At 41.9% G+C, this 22,203-nt stretch overlaps 3 protein-coding genes and 1 long non-coding RNA gene across 4 annotated transcripts; 2 read left to right on the forward strand and 2 right to left on the reverse strand.

The window, feature by feature from the left end:
- Positions 1–469: 469 nt before the first annotated feature.
- LOC124352510 (glycosyltransferase 25 family member-like) lies at positions 470–18,030 on the forward strand. Its single transcript, XM_046802036.1, has 10 exons — positions 470–886; positions 1,358–1,586; positions 1,671–2,013; positions 2,078–2,197; positions 2,261–2,450; positions 15,515–15,589; positions 15,662–15,719; positions 16,237–16,364; positions 16,766–17,009; positions 17,080–18,030. The coding sequence occupies exons 1-10, from the start codon at positions 693–695 to the stop codon at positions 17,368–17,370; spliced, it is 1,872 nt and encodes a 623-aa protein (XP_046657992.1). The 5' UTR covers positions 470–692; the 3' UTR covers positions 17,371–18,030.
- Positions 2,427–6,929, reverse strand: LOC124352511 (beta-3 adrenergic receptor-like). The gene is made up of 5 exons (XM_046802037.1): positions 6,185–6,929; positions 4,351–4,514; positions 3,981–4,087; positions 3,492–3,908; positions 2,427–3,414 (listed from the first exon to the last, which is right to left on the reverse strand). Exons 1-5 carry the CDS (start codon positions 6,559–6,561, stop codon positions 2,875–2,877), a joined length of 1,605 nt encoding a protein of 534 aa, XP_046657993.1. The 5' UTR covers positions 6,562–6,929; the 3' UTR covers positions 2,427–2,874.
- LOC124352517 (adenylate kinase isoenzyme 1-like) lies at positions 17,942–21,879 on the reverse strand. The gene is made up of 9 exons (XM_046802044.1): positions 21,641–21,879; positions 21,338–21,413; positions 21,096–21,166; positions 20,870–20,962; positions 18,964–19,032; positions 18,661–18,781; positions 18,482–18,594; positions 18,319–18,346; positions 17,942–18,202 (listed from the first exon to the last, which is right to left on the reverse strand). Exons 1-9 carry the CDS (start codon positions 21,641–21,643, stop codon positions 18,162–18,164), a joined length of 615 nt encoding a protein of 204 aa, XP_046658000.1. The 5' UTR covers positions 21,644–21,879; the 3' UTR covers positions 17,942–18,161.
- LOC124352520 lies at positions 19,705–20,786 on the forward strand. Its single transcript, XR_006921471.1, has 2 exons — positions 19,705–19,804; positions 20,260–20,786. It is a non-coding gene; the product is annotated as an uncharacterized LOC124352520 (long non-coding RNA).
- Positions 21,880–22,203: the final 324 nt, after the last annotated feature.

Raw genomic sequence — 22,203 nt, forward strand, 5'->3', positions numbered from 1 at the left:
GAGTTATCTCTTATTTGATTTTCCCACCCCCCGCATCAAATTTTCCAGAAAACGCTGGAACCGTGTAAAGAGAACTAGAGAAGCTTTTCCAATGTTTAGATTTCTCTTTTTCTTTATATTCCCCTCAGAGACAGATGCCCCGGTCAGCGTCCGGCTTTTTTAATATGTGTGTGTTACGCTATGTGTGTTCACATAAGCCAGCAGAAGTCGCACAGAAAAGGCGCTAGAGTTCGTTTCCGATTTCTATAACATTCCTAGTTTCCTACATCATCTTGGGGATATTTCTGATATATTCGAAATCGGGAAAACTCACGATCAAGAGTTAATAAATTTCAAAAATTAAACTTGTTCGAATAAGAGTCGTGTAAACCGCTGCTTTCACTTGATATCGTGTTGTATAAATGGGGGAAAAGCTCACACGAACCCACGACGGAATGATTAGAAATTGCGCGGACTCTTTGTTTCTAAACAAATCGTCCCAGACTCCCGTCTTCTGTTGTCGACAGTCTCGAGGGGTGCGTCAAAAGTTTTTCTAAACGTGGACGAGGGGGGAAATCGTTGCAGCAGATGTAAAATTCCTTATCAGACATAGATCGTATTTCGTGCACTCTACCCTTGAGAAACATTTGAGTCCTAGTCCCGACTTCATTCTTACTCGTGGCGTCAACGTGGCAGCTCGCTTCCTTAAGAGAATGAAAACGTCCATCGGGGAGTTTATTACAGTGGGACTTTGCGTCTTTTTATTTGCAAGCTGCACACAGGCCACCTTTCGCGATGATCCCACTGTTCTCGTTACTTTGCTCGTCAGAAACAAAGCTCACACCCTACCCTATTTCTTAAAATTATTCGAAGAGTTGGACTACCCCAAAAATAGATTGACATTATGGTAAAGTGTTGATTCAACAATTTTTCTCTCCATCTTTTCCTCTTGTTCCAATGTTTCTTAATTGTGTCCATTCTTTTTAACAATGTTGGTGAGTGGCTTTTTCTATACTGCTCAGCGATGATCTTGTTTTATTCTGGGTGAAAGTGGATGGCCGTACATGTGTGTAGGAAGACCTACTTAAACTTTCTAGAATTTCCAAGCCCAGACCATGGCGTATTACTTTTATCAATGCTTCGTTGGTGAAGGAAGTCATTTAAAACATTTGCACTAAAACTTTCCTTTGTCTATGACACTGCCCACACAGCGTTTATAAAAATAAATGGAAGCTTCCTCTATCTGTGTACCCTTCATGGTGGACTAGTAATACAAACAAAAAAATGTTGCATGAAACCGATGACTCACATATTTCATATAATAATGTCAATTAATAACACAATTTTTGATGTTGATTTCTCAACATTGCCCCAACAGGATCAAGAGCGATCAGAACCAAGATCAGAGTCTGGAGATTATGAACAAATGGGTTTCTTCTGTCGAAAAATCCTACCACCACATTTATCACGAATTGACCACTACCTCCCCTTCCGCAGTCGATGATAAAATCCCAACCAATTGGACCGAGGAGCGATTCAAGCACATAATCAATTTAAGAGAAGAAGCCCTGGATAAAGGGCGAGAACTTTGGGCCGATTTCGTTTGGGTAAATTGTTAAAACACGTCTAAATATTTAGGGATTTAAAAGTGGACATAATAACTAACACGTCCACGCCCTTTGTTTGTATAGTTTGTCGACTGTGATGTTTTCCTGACAAACAACCAAACGCTGAAGATTATGGTCAACACGAATTACCCCGTCGTCGCACCCATGCTCGACACGCTAAGCTTGTATTCCAATTACTGGTGCGGAATGGGCCTGGACTATTATTACCGACGAACCGATGAGTACAAACCGATCCGCGAGCGTGAAAACAAAGGCTGCCATCGCGTCATAGTCGTCCATTCCTGTTTCATGGTTGATCTCCGTCAAGTCGAATCCCAGCGGCTCACGTTCAAACCCGATAAAATCAACGGCTACAACGGGCCTCACGATGACGTCATCACCTTTGCAATTTCCGGATATTGGACTGGTACGTTATGCCTTGTCACTAAATAACATAACATTTCATTTCATTTTTGGGATTGTTTATTCAGATGTTCCAGTGTACATTTGCAATCAAATCAAGTTTGGCTACCTTCTCTCACCACTCGACGAGACTATGACGATCGAAGATGACTACGCCCAGTTGACCAACATCATGCTGGAAGCTTCGGGTAAATAATAAATTCTTTAATTAAATAAGACGATTGTTTTTGTAATGTCATCTTTTTGTATAGTGGACTTCCCAACCATGTCTGCTCACCAACAGCTGACGGAATTCGTGACGCCACCAGTCAAAAGCACTCTGGGCTTTGACGAAATTTTCCTCATCAATTTGGAGCGCCGTCCGGAGCGTCGACAACGCATGGAATGGTCCCTCAATCAGCTGGGCCTTCAACACAAATTGATCAACGCCGTCGACGGAAAGTAAGATTAAAGCCTTATATTAATAAATATAATCTCGGGCCTGTCAGTGGCAGTTATTCACGCCAGGGTGGAGTAGGAGGAGGATAGAACATGTATTACATTAATGTTTTTACACCGCGTCGATTGGTGCAAAAACAGGGGGGGGGGGGAAAGCAGCTGGGGACACAAGATCATGTCGATAAAACAATCGGGTTTGCTGACATCCATAAGGGAACACAAAAGAGAGAGAAATGTGCGCACCGAAACGTGAAACGACATTTTTTTGGTTGTTGTGGGTGATTAAATATTGATATTTAACGCGATTGGTTGGTTCTAGACGCTTTAACCAATTTGTTTAGCTCGACAGTGTGAAGCCTCTTCTTTTTTCCAACCCATTTGTTTATTTTGTGTGCGTGTGTGTACGGACAAAGTCCCGCGAGCGTTTTCACTCTTGGAGGCGTTCGCTCTGATCGGCGACAACGGGCGGGTCGCGTTGGCGTGACGGTCCATCGTTGGCTGCCGGACCGCCGTTGCTGTTTGTCCGATTGATTTTCGGTTGGCTGAAGCGAATGGAGCGACGCGTTTGAACCTGCGACGGCAGATTGTGCATGGTTGACTGGGCCATTGAATTGTTGCCCAGCAGGAGACTGCGATTAAAATGAACCATGGTCCCGTCGTCTTCGGGTCCGCCGCCGCCCGTTTCGCCCCACCATCGGCAGCGGGGGAAGCATTTCGACAACAGCTGGTAGCGCATCCGGTGGAAAGCTACTTTAAAGTCTTTCATGCGGGCCGTGTAGATAATGGGATCGAGAAAAGATTTCAAAACGATCAAACAGTTGACGGTGATGCCGATGGGCAGAGTCACAATAGGATCGAGACTCTCGAACGTCACGATGCAATCCTTGCAGTAAACGATGAACCAAATCACGGCCGGCATCCAGCCCAGGATGAACGTCCCGACGATGAGCAGAGTAGTGATGATGGCCTGTCATTTGTTTTCAACGCTTATTATTAACTACTTTTAAATGGATTATTATTTTGATTGAGTTTGTGGGAGGTTACCTTGACGTTTCTGTTGACGGCGTTGTTGCTATGATCGATACTCTCCGAGTTGGTCGAGGCGGAAGCTTGATTACGTTGGCGGTGGAGCGACGGCTTATTTCCAACGGTGGGAAAACGTCTGGCGGATGAAACGGATGACTGGTGATGCGAATGGTAGCGCAGACTAGTAGCCGATCCAGCTGCTGTTTCGACTGTGACGGTCGTGCTGTGTCCTCCACCCGCCGTTGTTGAGGAGATGGGCGTCGCGTGTCGGGAGCCGTGCTGGATCAAGGCCCTCCGATTGGCCTGGTGACGTCGGATGATGATGAAAATGTGGCCGTAAATGAAGATCATGAAGATGAGTGGAGCGAAGAAGAAACTGGCGTATTGCCCACGAAAGCGCAGCTCTCGGATGAAATCCGTTTTGCATCTCTGAGACTTTTTTTTTTGAATCGATCGCGTTTTAATCATCACCTGTTTTTAATTGAATTTGATTTGTATTTGTTTTACCTGAAATCCTTGATTCTCAATTGATGAGAAGTAAGCGAAAAGGGCAGCGTTCGGGACTATCCACAGGATGGCCATGCAGAAGCTGGCAGTCCGTTTTGTCATGATGGCTATAGAGAGATATAGATTGGGGATGGATAACACAAACAAAGCAATATGCGCCGAGTCGTCAATATTAGCTCGCCATTTGTTATCTTGGACTATATAGCAGAAGAGTACACACAATAGCCTGTCCATTTTTTTTTCTACACAAACATGGCGCTAGTGTTTAGGATAGGGAATGACCAATCAGACAATCAGTGGCCATCGTCGAAAGGCCCTCATCATAAAAGAGGACGTTCATTTCTATTTTTCTTTTTGTACGTGATTATACCGGCGTAGTGAAGCGGCCGGGCGATGCCGATGTAGTGGTTGACGGCCAGAGCTAATAGGTGGAAAACGGTGACGATGACAGCCGCCAGTCGGATGGCTTCCATGGCCAGCATGCTGCAAGGGCCCCAGTCCGGTATGTCAAGGTTGTACACTTTGGGCAGTAAACTTGAAAAAATAGCCAAATTGATCATGGTTAATTTTGGTATGATATGGGACTGACTACACATTTATACGATTCTCGTGTGCAATTGATTGACAATATTTTTCATTTATTTCTTGACGGTCTGCCTATTGATTTTTTCTGCGACCCCCCCACTGCGTATATTTTCGTGCCTGGATAGATGATGGGGCGTGGTTGATTACTCCCCAACGCCATAAAGTGTCAAAACTGTTTATGTGGTCGCTCTGACATCGTACTATAGGGCCCACGCGATCAGTGTTTGTCAACAGGCCCAACAGCTGCAGATAGCACTTGTAACACTCATCTTTCTAGTCGTCTATTATATATGACGTGTATTGAGTTCGTCATGTTGTCTTATTCATCACAAGTGTCGATTTCCCGCTGGGTTTTCAGCTGTTTACTCTATCGACGTTTCACACACTTTTTCACAAATCTCTTTTTCCCCTACCAACTTTGTTAGTTGATATTTCAGAGCCGCAAGTGCAGTGCTTTGCCCATCTATTAATAGAATTCGCCGAAGGAAAGATCCGACATCAATTTCCAGAGCCAAAGAAAATGCCACCATTTATACTAGTCGAATGAAACAGAGAAGATGTAGACGGTTAGGTTACAACTTGTGATTGGGTCGTTTCCTTTTTCCCCCCGGAGGACAAGCATCCATCTGGATCGTACTGTACCTTTTTTCTCTCTACGCACTCGCTGATGTATTAGCACGTAAACGAGACAATCGATCGCATTGGGGGGACTTGTTACGTGTATTATATTTAGACCGCAGTCTGTCTAGATACCTTTTCGTGCGTACTGTCCGTTTCATGTGAGTTTGTGTACAAGTTAGATGTCTCTCAACCCCCCCTAGTGTAACAATAGGATTGTCGTTGGAGCGAAATGCCATCCAGCTGCGCGTTCTTGTTTTTCCCATCAAAATCTAATTCTCCGGTCGCGAATCGCTAGGCTTTTGGCGGTCAAACGTCATCGTGTGCGGCTACCGGAAAGAAAAATAACACGCAACCCCTAAAAAAGAATGAAACAAAGCCCAAATCCTACATGTAAGATGAAGTAACCTTCAATTTTCTTTTGACGTCGAGTGGGGGGTGCGCGTTTCTTTTGTTGCGTCCTAATGGATCCCTCGGAAATATTTTTTGGCCCTCCCGTATCTCTTTCCCATTGCTAGCGGGAGTAGACGGAAGAAGAAGACATGTTCTATTAATTGGACGATCGTTCGATTCCTCTTCTGGCACACTAATGGAATCAATATTCTCACTTCTCGTGTTTCTCTCCGTCCATTCTTTACGTCATTTTTCTACTTTGTCCCATGTCAACGAGCTGGATAGAAGAAAGTGCCATCCAGACTCGTCATAATGAGCGTCTCGTTAGATCCGCTGTCCCAAGGTTGAACGTATTTCAATCCCATCGCCATATTAACTAGACTTAAATTCTACCTGGAGAGTTGAACGGTATCACCATGGATATTACAGGTATTGAGTTGCATCAAAGGTTCAAAGCCAACAACCTCGATTCGTGACGTAAAACTTAACCATGGAGATTCTCCATGATTCGTTTCCACTGGAGATCCATCCATCATTGGAGATCCATCCATTGGAGCAACTTTCATGAGACGGACAAATGAGCGTCGAATGAAATCGATGATGTTTACCTGTTGAAAACGAGTCCCAGTCCGACGGTGAGTGAGGCGACGGCGTCAGCAGCGGCCAGACTCAAACTAAAGTACATGGTCGGCGTGAGCGGGCGGCGCATCCACCTGGCCGCCACGACGATGAAGACGTTGAGCAGAAACGTCAGAGCGCAGAAGAAGATCAAGACGGGCGTCCACGTCTGGTAGATTTCCGTGATATTTTGCGTCGACGACGAGTCCCGGCCGTCGTCATCCGCCTGAACGACTCGGCTCTCGTCGTCCAGCGCGTTGCTGTTGCAGTTGCCAATGCCGTGACTGCCGTTGAACCACAAGCACGGCCAAATCTCGCCATCTCCATTCTCCAGTCCGGTGGCCGGCGAGGCCGACGACGACCACATCACTGATGCCCCACTCAAATTTTTTAATTCAACTCTGGGCGACGTGACATGACGTGGGCGGCGGAATTCACTTTTCCACGCGCATAATGAACGACTTGACGGGCGACCTTTCAACAATTAACTGATTGCCTATTAAGAGAAAAGTGAAGTTGCTGGCGCTTGGGTGGAAACCTGTCCGACTATTGACGGTTCCTCCCGCTGCTGCTGGATGTTGCCCGCGCTCCTATATTTGTCCGCCTACACTCTCAGTGGCACAATCTTGCGAGGCTGGACTCTCGACTGGGCGGGAACATTTAATATTCCATGGCGTGGGGAGGGGATGCTGAATAGACGCGCATGCCCGACGCCTTTTCTCATCGTAGAAAATAAAAAAGTTGATCGCATTTTCTTTTTTTAAAAAAAACTACTAGAGAACAGGCCGGTCTAAATATATATTTCCAATCTATATAGCTGCTGCTGTGCGTACGCGGATAATGTAAGCCCTTTCACTTGTGTGTTCTATGTAGACAAAGGCTGACCCCCCACCGTGCTGCCCGCGTCTCCTTTTTGACTAATAGCTTTTACATCTTGGCGGATAGGCTCTATAATCTAACAATTTTTTGGTTGTGTTGGGCATGTCAAAGTCTTCTGTTTTTGGGCATCGGCGGCCCCGTCATCGCAATTCGCTTCTTTTCCAGCAAATGACGGAATCTTTCAAGCCCCCTTTGACTGCTGGCATTGTTCGAACTAGCCTATTGCGTCGTGCGCCCAAAGTGGTGTCCGATATCTATAGACGTTTTTTCCCACTTTATAGTAGGCTCGATGGACCTTTTAGACCTTAGATATTATTATACTGCACTCTGACTCTTCTTCTCGACGAGCTAAAATCAGTCAAAACATGCGATAAATCTCTCACTCGATGCTGCCAGCCGCCATCTGAATTTACTATACCCCCCAGCAGCAGCAATCTCAGCAGCAGTCGCTCCCGTATTTTTGTGATAGCGCCGCCTTTTGTTGTTGATGCATCAGGCGCCTGACGACGTCGGATGCGAAGACGCCGCGCCTTATATAAACCCCCCACTAGCTAGCTAGCTAGCAAAAGTCGTTTGGAATGCATTACCACAGCAGCTAGCAGCTAGCAGCTTTTTCGACAACAAAATAGGCGATGACGAATGAAACGACATGTCGAACGCCATATCGTTCGTGCTTTTCATCTCGATTGAAGGCCTACACCACCGCAACTTTTTATTTTTAGTTTCAATCATGTCGGCGTGGTAGATCAAGTCTACACGCACCATTTCACTCCCCATGGGTCTCTCTTTTTAACAGTCTAACCCCGCCACAAAGTACACATCTTGGCATTTCATTTGAAAACTATGCGCTGCTGCAACTATAGCTAGATATTTGATTAGGCTTTAGATGCAAGTTGAACAGTGTATAACTGTCACTTTGTGCTGCTGTCTGGGTTCCTTAAACAAATATGCGGCTGCTGCTGCCAGCAGTCGGCCAATCTTTTACATCTTCCAACTCTCGGCATATATTCCGGGATTTCCGGCGGTAATAAATCAGGGTGGGGTCGGGGCCATTGTGTGTGTGTTTAGTCGGCACATGAAATGTCTTCAACTTGTTGTGTGGAAACCTTGGGACGGCTACTGGCGATATTGTGCGGAGTTCGCCCGACGACCATCTATATATTTCACCGTCTGCGTTCATCACTGAAGCAACGGGCACAATTCTATAATGGTGGCGGTTCATCCGCAAACAAAGACTTGGACAATACCCGGACAATACGCTCGGTTGCCAAGCAAGTTGCTAGGATGACAATATATTATTTTGATTTTAAAAGATATCCCCCAATATTTTAACTATGTACATTCACAAGGAGAGCCGCTCTTGTGTGCGCACACATTCTATATATTATACCGTCGTCGGCGGCGGTATACGGATAGCCAAAGCTCTTTTTCAAAAACTTGTTTGCATTTCCATTTATCAAGTGGTGTTTATGTAAATATGCCGATATAGTCCCTGTCCCCCGCCCTGTCGCCGTAGGCTTATGATGTAAAAGGTTTCGTAAAATTGAACCAGCATGTTGTTCAATCCTCTTACTTATTGAATTTTCCTTAGCATGAAAGCCAATAATGCAGTGCACATCTTTTTGAGACGAGGTAAATTTCATCTCGAATTTCTGGCGCAAAAAAATATGGCGCTCTTCAACATTCTTAGAAATTGCACATGTTACAGCGGGCTGTAGACATTGCACCGATTCAAGTGCGTTGCGCGTTCATCTATCCTCCACCGCCATCGACCGGAAGAGAGAAATAGACCGAAAAAAAAACAGTCATGAATTTATATTGTCAACCTGGGCACATGTGTAGACACATTTTGATGAAAATTGGAAAAAGGCGATACTATATACTGCCGGTTCATCCTATCACAACACTGCTGGATTGTTTTCTTTAGGGTTTTTGATCAACGTTTTTTTTTCATTACACGAAGAGATAGAAGATATATAAGCAGTTTCCTTCCGCTCGCCTTGCCACACCTAACCCACCATGGATATAAGCCGGAATTGTGTGTGCTGGCCAGCCCAGCCGGTCACACAATATAATATACCAAGGCTTTCTTTTCTGATATATTCTTCCCCGCGTCATAAATAAATATTCCTATGATAATAAGACCGAATGACAGGAAAAAGGGGGCGAACGAATAATATAAACGATAGAATCTTAATCTTTTTTTATTATAGAAACGGTTCAATAATCGATGGGCGGCATTCCTTAATATCTCCTACATAAATCACAATGACGTAACCACCGACTGTGATGCCTTTGTGAAAGAATCTAATTCTTTTCCCTGGAAAAATGTGTCGAATGTTGTTACAGTAGTGCTACTCATCCATTTCATCTTTTATTTCACATCGTCTCTAGTTATTCCTTTTTGTCTTTCATCTGCAACAAGAACATTGGTGCACCATCTACTTGACATGTATAGCGTCATACCTTTTTCCCATCTATCTACCATGTTTCTTATTCGCAATCGGCTTAGAAACTGATCGGCTTGGCTTCTCTCGTCGATCACGCAATCTTGCAGCAGGCGAAATTTGACTGACGCCATTTGCTATTCAAGTTGATCGACTTTCCAGCCTCTATACGATAACAAATGCACAGTCTGTCTTTGTTCAAACAGTTCAAAGGGTACGCTCTCTTGACATAAGCGCGCTTGATGACACTTTCCATTTTTGGAAATTTTTCATCTCTAGTTTTATAGGCTACCCACTTAGGTATAAGACAAACTTTTTGACAAGTTGGGAGAGAGATAGTGACAAGGGGCCATTGATTGAGCCTTGAGATTTAGTCTGTGGCGTCCTTTGGGATGGCAAACGAATTTTAGAAATGTAGCCTAGTAGAGAAACTAAACGACACCCAGGGTCAACAATCTCTCAAAAAGTTCCTTGTTTGTGATTGTGTATACAAGACTTTTTTTTCTTCTGCCAGCATCATCACAATATGCATTCTGTGTATATACTATTTTTCTATTTTTGATTTCCCCCGCGGATCTTTATAGACATCAAAGTCTTTTGTTGATACGCACAACAAGAAGGCCAATCAACATCCATCGAATATTGCCGTTTGCTTTTTTTGGGTGACGATTTGTCCGATCGTGTACGGCTTGTATAAAGATGCATTGACATATACACGCCAAAGTCCAAGGTCTCAACTTGTCAGACATGAGGAAGTAGAACGAGGGCAGAGAAGCCCAACAGTTTGTCTACTATACCGAAATTTCAGCGAAAGTCTAATTGAATTTGAGCGCGCCAAATTCAAACGAGCTTATCTAAATGATACGCAGTGACCTAGAAAATGATATTATATCATCTTGTCGTTTGGTTTCTTTTCTCCTTTCAACGCTTTTCTATTTCCACACTGGAGAGCCTCATATACTCTCGAGATTGTGCGGACCATTGTTTTATAGAATAAGGGGGGGGGGGGAATAAATCAAGAGGTCATCAGCAGCACTCGGCGCATCAACTGCGCATCGAGGAAAAGGCGGGGGCCGAAGTGAGACGCGTGGCTATTTGTTAGCGTCGATTGTTTAGCAGCTGTGCCCACTCTTCTTCTTCTCCAGCTCTCTCCTATTAGTTATTTGTTTTGAAAAAACGTGTTGATCGAGTCGATTTGGACACACGGCAGCAGCACAAAATAAGAAACATGCATCCCGAAGCATATAAGAGACTAGAGAGAGTTTACCTTTTCTTCTTCTTCTTCTTCTCCGGGAATAAGACAACGTCGAGTTAGATACACACGCCCATTAGCCCTCCAGATCTATAACAGAAGCTATCACCTAAACAAATCCGACTAAATAACGAATGTCTATATTATAGCCTAGATGAGAGGAGTATATAAGAGCTTAACTTTTGGTCTTTATGTACATTTCAAACATGAAACCAGTCTATTGCATCTGAATTTGCATGCTGCACGGTTCATACACGAGACGGAGAGATAGCCAAGTTAAGAGACAATCCATTATCCGATCTATAATCTTTTATTCGCAGTATCATTCCCAATCGGATCGGCGCTGATTTAAAATTCCCAGACTAATCTGGCAATATCTTAGCTCAATAAGGGAATTGAAACTAGTTGGGGACTTTGTGAACCGGAAACTGTCATAGCTCCCCCCCATTGTGATCTCTACTTCCTTCTTTTGTTTCTCAGCGTTAATACCTTATTGATTATTAAAGCAAATGAGCTTATATTTTGTAGCACTAGTTGACGGGCTATACAGAAACAAATGTCAACTGGTGATTGACAAGCCCCTTCCGTTATTTGTTATTGCCTCATCCGAGATAAACCTATACGGTATTTATGTTATGGACATAACTTAGAGACTTTGCCAATGGAAAACTTTAACTTGGGTTCCGTTGCATATGCATATGCGTCATTGAATTTTAGCACCTTTTTTACCCGTCTTAAAACTAAATGCAATACGGATCGTGTATTACGTAATACGACGCCATTGTAAATTGAAATTTGCACCAGATAATCCCGAGTGACATTTCCAATGTGGCCGCCAGTCTCATATAGGCTGTTTGAATTGCTTCTAGCCTTTGGCTTGGCTATACGATGAATTCAGATCCTGTTGCTTTGGCGTTTGTGAATGACTTCCTCAAGTATTAAATTCGAAATTCTACGAAATTGAATGACGCAAGTTCATTCAAGAAAATGACGGAATGTTTTTGTTTCCAATTTTAGTTTTTTAATGATGAGCAGCTAACATTATACCAACGTCAAGTGTATCAAATATAACGATGGTGTTATTCAGTCTACAGTTAACTCTTAACGCCATTGGAGCGTGACATCAATGGGCAACGGAGTCTAGAGGTGGGCGCGAATGTATATAGAGTTCAGAGCTTGTTAACGATCCGACGATTAAATATTGAAATTAGATATTCTCTTCTGACTCAAATTATTCGCAGTTTTGGTAGAGATTGACTTTCTATGGATTTACTGCACAGAGTTCAAACATGTATTAGTGAATGGCTCCTCTCTGCTGCAATCAGACCTTGTGACTCTTCAATAGATGAAATGAGCCGTTCAAACTGGCGGCCTCGTTGCCGCGCGCCTTGTTGTGAGACGCCATGTTTATTTTATGCCCCGTCATTAATGCCATCACCTTATTCCCATTTCGGGATCCCTTTGGGCGAGTCTTTTTCGGACAAAAATCCCAACTGCCCGCCGTGTAACATCCTCCATCTATCCAGGCCTTGGCGCTCATTTCGTTGGCATACTGCCTTATTCATGCAAACGGCTCCGCCGATGAATCTAAACATCCAACAGCCTTTTGCTTGGATGTGCTGCTGCTGCTGCTGCTGCTGCTGCTGCTGCTGCTTGTCCTGTAGCAAAATGTCAACAAACTAAGATAGACCTTGTTTTTCTTTCTTCCGCGCCTTTCGCCCTTATAGCCCATCGTCGTGTTTTCCATATGCTAAACAACAATTTTTGGACTCGCGCCTTTTATATTATTATTCGTCGCTTTTTATTTTGTTTTGTTTTTTTTCTTTCACGCCTGCTCCCGCGTCACACACGCTATGCCGGATCTGCACATCCTGCGAAAAACACACTGTTGAAAATAGTTTGGATTCCGTCAATATCGCTTTAAGAGATTCGTATTATGGTCGGTCACTTATAGATGCTGGCCCCATAGGAAATTGGATCACTTTTGGATGCATTTTTAACCATTACGTAACAGTGGGATATTAAAAAGAAAGCCACTAAATTATATTCTGTGGCGACTTTTAATTTCTGATTCGAAGCATGTAGGAAAAAACCCACTCGTGTGTCTCTTTTAGCGACGCAACTCGACTAACTATTAGTCGTCCGACAAGTATTTTGTTTTTTTCGTTTTATTACTCCCGCGGTTGTTGCTGCTTTGGAAGGTTCTCCGCGTATCATTTTGTGTCGGTCGGATGTTAATGGATTGAAGCACTTGGATAAATTGAGCTCACCGGCGGCCGCTTACGTGCGGTTTCGGTCGTCGAAAATGAAAAAGAAAAGCCTTGAAAGGTTGGGCCGGAATGAGGACGATGAATTTTATTGAACGATCGGCATCACGTCCACAGGGGGGGGAAAGGTAGTATAAGTGAAAGTCTCGTTTATATACAGCCAAATTCGATTGATTTGATTACGTGATCGTCACGCAACTGACATTTGCTGTTTGTTATTGGCTCCTCGGTCGTTCACTTACTGCCAAATCGCACCCAAACTTTTGTACTTTTTTTTTTAGATCAGGTCACCGGGAACTCTAGACGACGAATACCTTTCGAGTCTGCACTCAATAGAAAGTACATTGAAGAGTCTTGTGGCACTTAATGATCGGCGGATCCAATCCATCAAGCCAACTTAGCTATACTAATCAAAGTCGCAACCCGTCGATTCATTATTGCCGTACCATTTCCGTTCTGCGGATCCGTGCGGAACTAGTGGGGATTATAACGGAAGATGTTGAGAGAGTGTGTTCTTCATACTGTTGTAGTAGTACATCCACCAGTAATGAGGGAAGAAAATGATTTTCATTAGTTCCACCGCCAATCCTACGATTATAAAAATAATACGAGTTAATTTCACGTTAAAAGACGATGACTTCAACGATCCCTTTGTTCCCATTCTAAATGAGTTTATTGTGTCTTTTTCCTTCTAATTCTTGATTGAAAATTGGTGCCTGTGGTACAGAAATCAGGTCCTCGACAGCATTCTTTAACTTTATTAAATCAAGGTATTCAAATCATGTCATTCCAATGGGTGACCTCTTGAATCGTTTCAAGTCTGAAAAGCAGCAGCAGCACGAGACGAATTAAAAAATTGTTTCTTCGATAGAAAAAAAAACTAATAAAAAATGTCATCAACCCCCCAACAAATAACAGATGGAAACGTTGATGGATTGATTTTTCCAAGCTTCTGTTGGAATATAGAATCGCGCAAAAAGATATTTAGACTTTTCAATGTTGATCCAACTCTATCACACACGACCTACATTTGTGTTGAATAAAGGAATGTACGGAGAGCTCTGTATGTCGTCTCGATGTGTCGGTCGTGTGGTTGACGCATCGACGCGCACACATTTATACATTGCTATACTGTATAAAAACACCGATCGATCATTCCCAGCGACCGCCGGATGTATGTACGGTTCTTTCACCTCCATTCTCAGCAACTGAATTGAAAGTCTGAAACGACGTGACATTCGGCAACCGTCCGGATTTTAAAATAAATTTATTTTCTTAAAAAATGATTTTCCTTTTATCATTCGAAAGTCGTCAATTCTTTTTTAAAAATTTGTCTTTAAATATTAATAAGGTCGACTGCAATTTGGGGTACAAAGTGTCCTGAACTTTGAATGAATGTTTTACTTTTTGACTTTGGTAAATCTAGGCTCATCGTGATGTGTATGCCAAAGCTTTTGTTGGAAAATTGAAGCAGCTGTCACTACAAAGGCTCCTGTTTAACCTAATCATCGCTGGAATTCAGCCGGCCTTATTTGCATAGAATAATAACTAACTTTCACGTGATTTTTTTTGTTCTTTTTGTGAGAGAGAAAAAATTTTGTCGGGAAGAATCACGAAGGAATACGTGTGCGTGAGGGGGGATTGATTGTAACAAAGAGGAAGAATGGACCTAGAGAGACTGTACATTCATATTATTGGACTTGTTGAGAGAAACGCGATTTTGGCTCCGCTGAGCCAATATTATAGTGTACGACAAAGGCTATATAGAAAACTAGACGTGCATTGTGTTCCGCCATGTATGAGCATATATATATTCCTACTCTATCATTATACGGGAAATATTCCTGCACACGGGGAATTGTCAAACGACAATGCGATTGGGACGTCTTTGGCCTTATTGTACACGCACTTGTAGCCCAGTAAAAGAAAATACAAAAAGATACAAAAATAACCTGATATTATTATAGCAGGGCTACTCTTGTAGTATACAGTTAAAAGGCGAAATCAATGGACTCTTTACGTGTACTCACATACCCTCTCGGTGTTATTGTAATAATGTTGCACCTTGTGCGTCGCTATGGCGACGCAATTCGACTGAAGACACCGGTTCGAAATAAAAGTCAAAAGTTATTTTTAAAAATCAAAATATTGTCGTTGCCTGGCTCGATGAATTTATTTTGTCGATTAATCGCAACAATTTTTTTTTTCTGAAAAATTATTAATGTTTTTTTTTTTAGCTTTGCTGGAACTTGTGCGTGGCTTACGTGTTCACTGCGTATGCGTAATAGTTCAAAATTCGTGTACAAGGCGACTAACTAATGTTTAAAAGTTTGGGTTTAATTTTGTCATGCGGAATAATTTCGCAATCATTAAATGCGTCATAGGTTAAATCACAAGTGACAGTCAAACGGAAACCGCAAACTCATTCAAAAATATTAATTTTTTTTTTTTTTTAATTTTTGATTGGACTTCTAGATCGCTGAATGATTCATATGTCGCCTCTTTGGGTATTCGGATGCTCCCCAACTTTGCCGATCCTTATCACCATAGGTATTGTATAACACATGTAAACTAACCTATCATAGATGTAATAGATTCTGTTTCTCCCTCTCATCAATTCAGGGCCATGACCATGGGAGAAATCGGATGCTTCCTCAGTCACTACGCCATTTGGCAAGAGGTACTGTACTGTGAATAACTAAACTTCAAAAATCTTAGTTTTCATTCAGGATTCAAAGTTTGTCACTTCCGTTTTATTTTTATTTTTTTATTTCGGCCATCAATTTCATTTCTCAGTTGAAAATTTGAACTTATCCAAGATTTCTTATTAAAAAAATCAAAAGTTCATAATTAAATCACAAGTTATCGAATATTTCTTTTGCATCTTATCATTCCCCTGTCAAATAATCGATTTATTACGTCAGCTTTTGCGATTTTGAATTTCAATTAGCGTCACTGGTGTGGAGTTGACTAAGTGATTGACGCAAAAATTATTCCTAACGTCCAAAATCTTTTTACATTCGACCATCAGTTTCATTTTTCAAGTGAAAGTCTAAAGTTATCAATTATTTATTATGCATCACATCATTTTCCTGTCAGAAAAATCTATTACGTAAACTTGTGCATAGAGTTGACGACTCAAAAGCCCAAAAATTATTTCTAATCCATTTTATTCTTTTTTTATTTCATTTTTTCAGATCGTAGACCGACAACTTTCATCCAGCATCATCTTCGAGGACGACATCCGCTTCGAATCCAACTTCGTCAAGAAGCTGGCCGATCTTGTCAACGAGGTTGATCGTTTGAAAGTCGACTGGGACTTGATGTAAGCCAAAATGGTGTTCTCTTTCTCTCTGATTTCCGCTCCAACTCCGATAGTTTCTTTTCTTCTTTCACCAAATTTTATTGATTTTCCAACGTAACTTTCGCCCCCATCAGTCGTCGCCTTTTCTCTTTTTTGGACCATTTTTATTGCCATCATTTGTTGTTGTTGTCGCTTTCCTTTTATCCTATTTCCCAGCAGGCTATCAGCCTTATTGGTTAGAGCTTTCAGTGTTATACTGTCCAACTATTCGTGATGGTAAAAAAAAGAAACGTGTTGTCCTGACGCTGAGCTCGACGGCTCCACTCGGCTCCCAATCCGTGTGATGTGTCGAAGCGAGAAAACAAAAATAGCGCCAACCATTTGCTGATTATCTAATCGGTTTCATATTATACATTATACAGTTACCTCGGCCGCAAAAGACTCAAGCACGAGAACGAGACCTGGGTGGAGGGCAGCCAACTCTTGGTCAACGTCGAGTATTCCTACTGGACTCTGTCCTACATTCTGAGCAAACGCGGAGCCGAGAAGCTGATCAAGGGCGAGCCTTTCGGCCAGCTGGTCCCCGTTGACGAATACCTGCCCATCATGTTCGACCGGCACCCGGAAAGCCGCTGGAGGGAAGCGTTCCCCAATCGCAATTTGAAGGTATTATATTACGCTATATAAAAGCTGGCCAATAATTGTTATACAATATTTTATTATTTTTATAAAAAAGGCTTTCTCCATCGCTCCTTTGCTGGTCTATCCGACCCACTACACCGGAGAGGCCGGCTACATCAGCGACACGGAATCGTCGGAAATCGTGCCGGACAGTGTCAGAAACGCGTCCGGCAAAGACGCCAAGACGGGCAAAGGTTCCAAGGAAATTGAAATCGAAGTCAAGACCCCCAAAGTCGAACTGCCGGCCCTCGGCGAAACCGGGTCGGTCACCGACACCACAAGTGCATCTTCTTCTTCTTCTTCCACTATCGAAGAAATCGGCAAGGAATTTCATTCCGAGCTCTGATGAGTAATGATTCGCGCAATAATTAATCAAACGGATATACATCAGATGAATGGAAGAGAAAGAAATCTGACTGTAGCAGCACATTTCCCTCGTATAGTAATGTCAATTTGATTTTTTTAAATCAAAAAAGTTAAAAGAATTTTTAAAAAAAGGTGAAATTCCTCCCAATCCTATCATTAGTGTCCTAATTGGCTATGCAAAAGTCACACAAAATATTTTTTTGTTTAGTCCACATGAACTATGTTACTTACCATACCGACGATGGATGTGGGCGATCCGCTTGATCCTCCAGTCATCCAGTTCTGACTCTATTGCTCCCCTTCTGTTTTGTTTTGTTCTTATTTCTGCCATGTCGTCGACGACGAGCTCTGGAGTTCGTTATTATGCAAATTACCTGGGTCTCGATCCGTTTGACCGTTGCCCATCTACAACCTGACTCTCTCAAAAGGAATCTTTTTTAAAAATTTGAAATCACGTCAGGACATCTCAGCGCGTTCATTGCAGGCAGTGCTTTTATATACCAACTGCTTATACTCGTTCATTTCTATTTTAGTGCGTATGCCAAAACCAAAACTCTGTATTCGTGTATATGACAAACCTGTCCATCAGCATCACATACACTGCAGTACGAAAAAAGACAAAAGCAAAAGAAAAACGAAACAAATCTTTTTATTTTTTAAAAACACTCTTTTGCTGCTGATGCTGGAGACCAGCACCTTTATGTTATTAAGTTGGGTGTGTCTATTGAAGAAGTCTATTTATAGAAGAGTCACCAACCAAAGTCTTCCGGTTTATGACAGGGTTTCTAAGGCTTCCGAAACTTTCTGGAAAACTAAATAAAGTGCAAAAGTAAGTTAGTGAACTGCTTGTCGTTTGTCCCCTGGGGGCATATCCTATATGCCTTCCGAGGGTGGAATCAAAATTAATAAGTTTAGTCTGTCTATATACCTTCGTCCGGGTGAGCTTCGGCCGAAATCTGCCAAAATAATAAAATAAAACATCACCGTCAATTTATCCTTGTATATTATAGCTGTGATTATATTATTAAACTAGGTCCAATATGATTAAAGGAGAACGAATCTCTTTATTTTTTCTAACTTAAATAATTTACCGTTCGACATTTAGTGCCGTAATGTTCGACAACGGGCAGCGAGTGTTTGTGGAAAGTGTCGAGCCGCTTCCGGATGGTTTCTTCGTTGTCGTCGACGCGCCCGGATGTCAAACCTTTTTCCAACATATTCAAACGAAAATTTAATTCATCTTTAGTAAATTTTTTTAAAAATTGCTCACCGCGATTCATCAAGCGCGCAGTCATGACGTCGTCACTGACTTCGAAGTAAATAACCAAGGCACACGGATTGATTTCACTCTCAAACTGAATTCCCTGTGCCACTTCACGCGGATAGCCGTCCTTGAATTGGTCAATGAAAGATTAGATGGCTTATTTACTTTATAGATCGATAAGTACGCGAAAACTATCCAGACGAATAAAACCGCATTGAAACGGAAATTCAAATCAAATCACAGGGTTATTACGTAAATGGACATGTAATTAGCATATTTCACATACAGTAGTCAACGAAAAATACTTACGATAAGGTAACCCTTGGAAGTTGAGAGTTTGGACAGCATTGCCTCCTTCAGCAGATCCAACACGACGTCCTGGAATAAATGATACATGTCGTTATTATTTGGTATGTGTACTTATACATCTGGCTTTTTATTTTACCGAGCCATAATTAATTTCAAATCCTGACGCACAGTACGGTCGTTATTAAAGGCTTATAAATGGTAACAGTGGAGGAGATGATTAATATTTCACCTTTTCTGCCAACTTGAATAATTAATACACGTATGGAGATTGCATAAATTACTTGGGGTTTCGTTTTCAGTCGAAGCTTCTGACGTAGCTTTGCATCACAATTAATTAATTAAATTTTGATTACTTGAACCGAGAATTTTTCCTCATTCAGAAAAACCTCGAGAATTTACTTACTGTAAAGCTCAGTTAGTAATTATTTGTTGCGAAGGTTCTCTATGTGCGCGTAAGCATACAGAACCTACGCAATGTTCCTGGTAATGTTCCTGGAGGATCTTACTGTGGCAGTTTCGGTCTAAAACTAATTATCAGCGGGTTTCGTTGGAATTTTTGACTGTGTTAGGGGGGCCAGGGGGTCTAGTCTAGTGTAACTTGATGAGACGAACTATTAAATACTAAGAGGTCGATTTTTAATCATTTCTATCGATAGACGATATCTCATTAAGCAAGGCTCATTAGAAGAAAGGTGTCGTCTGCTTTCCCTTTTGTTTTGTTTACAAGTTTCGAAACGGAACGAAAAAACCGTCGCTGCACGAAAAATAGTGAAACAAATAAAATGACAAAAATGTGGTCGTCGTGTGAACTGTGGCGATGTCACCTCATGCTGTTTAGCAGGTAAATATTGAAAAACCAAGAACACAAATGGAATGATTATGGGAACTTGGAAGAGTTAAACCTGTTATGTTAGTTCCTGACTAGCTATTTTCATTTAAGCTCCCTGTCAATGTACAGCAGTTTGTTTACACTACAACCTTCTCTTTTGTGCACATTTGAGGCCATGAGCCAGCCATCATAACAACAAGATATGTATAAGTTGTGTTGGTATTATTGCTGACCTGCCAATCTCAGTATCATTGCTAGGATATAATGATTTGTGTTACTATTATTCCTGCGAACTGCTAGATATTTCAATTAAATGCATGATTTGCATCAATGCAGTGTGTTGTGTATATGACAGAAACCTTAAATTCTCCCATTTGTTAAAAATTGAGTTTGCCCACTGTCTCATTTTCAACCTTGAGACTTGTTGTCGAAATATTTTTCCTAACCCATTTTTAATATTTCTTTAGATAAACAGCCTACTTCTTGATTGGAAGAAACTATACGGATGTCGATCTAGTTAAGGATCTCTTCTTCCCTCTTTTCTTAAATGTCCTCGTGTACACTTCATGTGAAGTGTGGGTGTATTCACGTGGACTCGTGTGAGTGTATTTCGTGGACGTTTTCATTATCCCGACTGGTGAATTCAACTTTTCTTCCAACGGTGAACTTGTGGATGCCTGGCCGTAGTTCCCAGGCATAAAGGTAGGAAAGTTTGATTCCTACTCTTCCCTTTTGACTATGGGGTAGACGTTCATTATATCAATTGTTGCGATGTACGATTACTTCTGAGCTATGCGCTGCGGACTGAAACTGATTACATTTTTTCACGAGAAAAAATCTTGGCAGGAATTATCATAAATGTTTTAAGCTCTTGAACTTTTCCCAATACCCGCGCTTTCGCAAAGCGCCTTCCGAATTTGAATTTCTCTATTTCTAGTTTTGAAAAGGGCGAATTCAACGACATCTAGCGGCCATTTTCCGAACGAGCGTTTAGGGCCATCGAAAAAAGGGAAAACCGGGGAAAACCAACAAGGGGAAAATAAAAAATGAAATTCGATCAAACAATCGACAACATACCAAAGGAACAAGTTCTCCGCGTTGCATAATATCCGTCAGCTGTTTACCTCTTTCTGACCCAGAGGCAACTTCATCTCGCAGAAGGTCACCCGACTAAAAATATAAAAATAAATTTAATTATCATCCATTCTTTTCTTTAAAAAAAAAACGTGAATAGCATTAGATTACATTTTTGTATCAAATCTCTTTATTTCGTAAAATTTAATTAAAATGTGCCAACACTTACCGACAGGTGGGTGTAGCCGTACTTGTTCACGATTTTTTCGCATTGAGTTCCTTTGCCAGAGCCCGGTCCACCTGTATGTCCATAATTTTGAAAAAACCCAAAACAAACGACTTTTAGAATTTACCCTTCGACATTTAAGGTCCGTCTACTTTAGATAATGTCTCTCGCCATTGTGTACGTGCTCAAGTGCTCAAGTCCATTACACAATCATGCATAACATTAGCAAGTTCTTTTCTACTAACCAAGGATAAAAATGATTGGCAAATTAGCCTGGCGGAGGGGTGTGATGTCAATCGTAGAGCGAGCTACTGTAGGAGCCTTAAGAAAAAAAACACACCAATCAACATTTGTAACCTTGAAAATCTCTTTAAAAATTCACGGAGTGGTAGAAATTAAATTACAAATCGTATAATCAAAAATTCTTTAGATAATAAACTAGCTATAGGCTTTCTAGCCTACGGGCTGTGATAACGTATATGCGATATCACACAGTCACCTTGAAGTAAATATGTATACAAAAAAAAACATTAGAACTATACAGTTACCATGGTGATTGCAGCAGGGACTCTGGGCGTGTAGCAAATCGGGAGTGAAGAGCACTGGGTTCTTCTCGTCCGTTTCGTCTGAAAAATGGATGCAAAGGACAAAAGTGTTGCCGGGATTCGGTGGCGTTATACGTGCTCGGTCGATGGCCGGCAATCTGGTATGCCGACACCAGAGTTTGTTGGCTGTTGTTGGCGGTTGTCCAGTGATTCTGCGCAGTGTAGTAATACACACAGCCGGGAATCAAGAAGACGACTGAAACTATATATTTCCTCCGTTTAGCCTTGTCTTTCACGAGCTCTTTTTTCCAACGCATCTCACGTCTAAATTTAGGTCACCGAGCGTTCCTTTTTTTTTCTTTTTAAATAATGTTGGATCACGGGTTTTTGAATGGAAAGCTCCAACAAATCTGTGTGGGGCTTCTATCTTTTCCCCCCTGCTGGTATTATTTTATCTCTTATGTCGTTGACATCTACCTCAAGCATTCAGATTATGGCTGGTTAGTTTGTGTAGCGTGAGAGTTTATATTAAGATAGAGGAGAGAAGAATAGCACAGTAGCTGGAA

Source organism: Daphnia pulicaria, chromosome 8 (genome assembly GCF_021234035.1).
Source record: "Daphnia pulicaria isolate SC F1-1A chromosome 8, SC_F0-13Bv2, whole genome shotgun sequence".
Taxonomy (NCBI): domain Eukaryota; kingdom Metazoa; phylum Arthropoda; class Branchiopoda; order Diplostraca; family Daphniidae; genus Daphnia; species Daphnia pulicaria.